Genomic DNA, 4,429 nt, shown 5'->3' with positions numbered 1-4,429 from the left:
TAAGAATTGATGTCCAAGTCCTCGTCAAATATTGTCGCTCTCGTGAAAACATCCGAAAACGAAGGCAGAGAAGAAATTAAGAAAGGAAATTTCCGCTGAAGGTGTAAGCGTCTTCATCGCTCCAAAATTTGCAATCTACAAACATCAAAATCAGCATCCCATGAACAGTTTTTATAGTTTTTGTTTTTGTATTAAAGGATTTGCATGAAGATCATCCACTAGCAATTCATTGGTGTTGGAGGGAATGGCGGGCATTTTTCTCAGGAAATCTGCAGATGATGATCTTCATGCCTTCTATCCAATTCGACCCGAATGCGCTGCTGACGTCCCCAAGGCCCGTTTTAGAGCCCGGGTATGTTTCTTGTCTATTCATCTCTTTCGGCAATACCAACTTTCTTTTCCAAAATTTGGATTTCATTGGTTATGATTCTCTTTTGTAGTTTTTTTTATTTATGTTGTTTGAATTTCTACTTTGTTTGCTCACAGGCTGGGAAAACTCTTAGTCCAAGAAAATGGCAAGCTGCATTCTCTGAAGATGGTCATTTGGATATAGCCAAAGTGCTTAGACGAATCCAGAGAGGGGTACTTTTTTTTTTTCTTGTTTTATTGGGCGTTCTCAAGTTATAATCTGGATCTCTCATAGCACTCTCAGACATATATTATGAACACAGACTCTCTGTAAAGCTTACTGGAGGGCTTAATCAGGATGTAAAATTTAATCCCATATTGGCAAGTAGTTGTTTGGAGCCTATCAGCATGAGTTTCTTTCACCCTTCATACTTAGATCGTTAGTATACTGTGGCCAAACTTGATTCAGTCAACAAAAATTGAATGATTGTGTTTTTCACATTTTATTTGCTCCTGTGAGATAGCAAACGGTTTATGAAATTGAATAGTCACTGCATATGGATTTTTTTATCTCTCTCTCACTCTCCCCAACCAATTATACATGTATGTAAGATGTATATCAGTGATCTTGGTACTAGCATTAACGTCCTTCCATCCTTTGATGTTGTTAGTTTACATGCTGGTATGTTTATTATTATGTAACCACCTTTTTCAGATATAAAATGACTCATTTTAGTGACAAATGATAACTTTTGATACTGACGTTTTTTGCTAATGTGTAGTATACTCCACTAGCATGTAGGATGATCCTTTTAATTTGTGAAATGTAAAAGGTGTAGAGTATTTGCTTACTTGGATTCTATGCTAGGGTATTCATCCTTCAATCAAAGGGTTAGTATGGGAGTTCTTGTTGGGTTGCTTTGATCCTGACAGCACCTTTGATGAACGAACTCAACTGAGGCAATGCAGGAGGTAATGTCTTCCTTTAAATTATAATTTAACTTGTATATAAGTAAATGAATTTGAGCACTATGGCAAATAAACTGAATGCTTTATGGTATGGTCTCCTTCCATATTAGTTTTCACTAGGGCTTTAGATGTGTTTTGGAAACTATATACGATTAGACAATAGTATGAGTTTACACGCATTTATGTTGTCAACGTACATTGGTTAATTTCGGGTGAGAAACACACACACAACTACTACATTTTCCCAAACATGCATACATGTCCCATCACATAAAAAAAAAAAAAAAAAAAAAAATCATAAACATGCTTTCTGACAGTCAGCATGCTGAACCATTTGATCTATGAATTATTTGCCATTTCACAATTCGGTCCTTGGTCTTTAAGTTTGAGATCATTATCTTAATTTATAAATAGGTGTCTTTGCATGTTCCCCAATATGGCCTTGTGTGACTGGTTACTAATAACTCCCATATGGCTTAATATCTTACACCAATCATCTTAGGCAGCAGTACGGAAGATGGAAAATTGAATGTCAAAACATGGTTCCCATCATTGGTAGTGGAAAAATAATTACGGCAGCTATTGTATCTGATGACGGGCAAATGTTACAAGATTCTTCAGCAAACAATGATTCACAAGATCAGGACTGGCATGTAAATAGTGCTATTTCCGACAAGAAAGTGCTTCAATGGATGCTCTGCTTGCCTCAAATTGGTATATATGTGGTGCATAATTTCATTTCCACTGAATTTTATTGTTATCTTCTGAGTCTATTTTGTCTTTTATTAACTTTGAGAAGTAATTAGCAGAGCTGGTAAATGTTTGGATTGCAGGTTTGGATGTTGTTCGAACAGATCGAGCTCTTGTCTTTTATGAAAGTGAAATAAATCAGGCAAAACTTTGGGATGTTCTTGCAATTTATTCGTGGGTGGACAACGATATTGGTTATGTTCAAGGTGAATTACTATAAGCTGCATAATTTACTGCAAAACTGAAATAATTCTCAGTTCAAATAGTTATTTTGGGATTATTTTGTTGGGCAGGAATGAATGATATTGCCTCTCCAATGATAATTCTTCTTGAAAATGAAGCAGATGCCTTTTGGTGTTTTGAGCATGCAATGCGAAGACTGGTATGCATCAAATTCATGACATTATTTTTATAAAATCTTTTGTGCAAGTAGCGTGGACTACCTTTTTTACCTTCATCATCCAGGGAATTAGTTTAAATGAGTGGTTAATAGTGACACAATCCAAATGTTTTGGGCCAAATTGACTTGAGTTCCTCGGTAAATTATTTTCTTGATTATGCACTTTACAAGTTTTTAACTTTATTGAGAATAGCCTCTGCATTACTAAGACGCTACAGAAATTGGGATAAAAAGAGAAAATATTCAGGTCATGATCATGAACCTGACAATTTCTTTTCTGTATATATAATTGGTCGGACAGCCTACCCATATGGATGATTTTCTCTTTATACTTAGTATGCATTACTTGGTTTGATTCAGTTTCTGCTGATTGTGATTCTACATGGTGATTTTGGATTGGTATTCCTGAAAGCATTATGTCATTTAATTCAATGCTTATATCTTTTTGTGATTTGCTTTTGTGTATTTAATTTTTCATTCTTTAGGTTCTGTGATGATGAATGATATGTTCATGATTAATGCTTTTCATTCTATCTTTTAATGCCTGCTTTTGTTTCTATAACAGAGAGAAAACTTTAGGTGCACTACAAGTTCAATAGGGGTGCAAACGCAGTTAAGCACACTCTCACAAATTATTAAAACCATTGATCCTAAGCTTCATCAACACCTTGGTATGTAATCCTGTTCATCTATTTTTGGTGCAAGTTTTATGTTTTAATTTGTACTAGTTGTTTTATGTTTTTATTGCATATTGCTTGGTATCGTTGACATTATTAGTTTGATTTTTTACTCTGCTTAGCTAAATCATCCAGGAAAGGTAGCCAAAGAATTAAAATTTCAAAAAATTTGAGACAATGGTGCCTCTGGTTTGCTTTCATTCAAACAGTTAGATTTTGTGCAGCACATATAATTGCATTATGTAGGACTTGATTGTAGTAAAAATTATGTTACTTTTTCAAGCAAATTATTGCGATTGAGCTTAAGAGAAAGTTGCAGGAATAAAGCAGATTACAGTAAAGGTAAGAAAGATTGAAGTTGGGGCAATGAAATACCAATTCCTAGGGTGAGTTACTAGAAGAAGAAAAAATCACTTATTTAACAAGTAGAAAAACACAGTGCACAACGGATTTTGCTAATTCATTTTGCATTCCCTACTCCTGTCTCCTCTCCACAAAAATATGTTCGATGATGTTCTGTCATAAGCATGTCTATGAGATGTGACCTTATTTGTCAGCTAAACTCTCATTTCTTTCATTTGGCAGAGGATCTAGATGGTGGAGAGTATCTGTTTGCATTTCGCATGCTGATGGTTCTTTTCCGGAGAGAGTTTTCCTTTGTGGATGCGTTGTATCTTTGGGAGGTAAGGATGTATTATTCTTGTTTTTTGGATTTCTCTTTGAAATGGAATTTTTTTTTGTTAATTAAAAGCACTGTTTCCTGGGTTTTGACTGAATTTAAGGTCTTATTGATATAGTAATTTGTTACATTCTATTGGTTGAGTTTCTTTATCATAAGTTTATTTTAATATATAAGATAGATCGGTTTCAGCTGATGTGGGCCATGGAATACAACCCAAACATCTTTTCATCATATGAGTCAAGTTCAAATAAAAGCGAAGCATCTAAAGTAAATGACAAGCAGCTAAAGCAGTATGGAAAGTTTGTGAGAAAAAATGTGAAGTCTGGACAATCGGAAAAACAAAGTGCACTCTCTGTTTTTCTTGTAGCAAGTGTTCTTGAGACCAAGAATAAGAAACTTTTAAAGGAGGCCAAGGGTCTGGATGATGTTGTCAAGGTCTTCTTCTCCCTCTCCCTCTCCCTCTCCCTCTCTGTGTGTACATATGCATAGTGCATCAACATTAATCTGATTGTGGAACGGTCTCTTTTCAGATTTTGGGTGACATTACTGGAAATTTGGATGCTAAAAAGGCATGTAACGAGGCATTGAAGATTCAGAAAAAGT

General features: G+C 35.0%; 1 protein-coding gene across 2 annotated transcripts; it reads left to right on the top strand.

Annotated features, from left to right (window-relative positions):
• Positions 1-4,140, top strand: LOC116106496 (TBC1 domain family member 15-like). Of its 2 annotated transcripts, none has more exons than XM_031392862.1 (9): positions 1-352; positions 487-582; positions 1,217-1,320; positions 1,820-2,031; positions 2,151-2,273; positions 2,361-2,449; positions 3,033-3,138; positions 3,730-3,835; positions 4,005-4,062. In XM_031392862.1, the coding sequence occupies exons 1-9, from the start codon at positions 245-247 to the stop codon at positions 4,060-4,062; spliced, it is 1,002 nt and encodes a 333-aa protein (XP_031248722.1). In that variant the 5' UTR covers positions 1-244. The 2 variants fall into 2 exon arrangements, with proteins under 2 accessions (XP_031248722.1, XP_031248721.1); XM_031392861.1 differs by having other exon boundaries at positions 2-352; positions 3,730-3,827; positions 4,005-4,140.
• Positions 4,141-4,429: the final 289 nt, after the last annotated feature.

Source organism: Pistacia vera, unplaced genomic scaffold, assembly GCF_008641045.1.
Source record: "Pistacia vera cultivar Batoury unplaced genomic scaffold, PisVer_v2 Contig518, whole genome shotgun sequence".
In the NCBI taxonomy this organism is placed as follows: Eukaryota; Viridiplantae; Streptophyta; class Magnoliopsida; order Sapindales; family Anacardiaceae; genus Pistacia; species Pistacia vera.
This window is presented reverse-complemented; position numbering and strand designations above follow the sequence as displayed.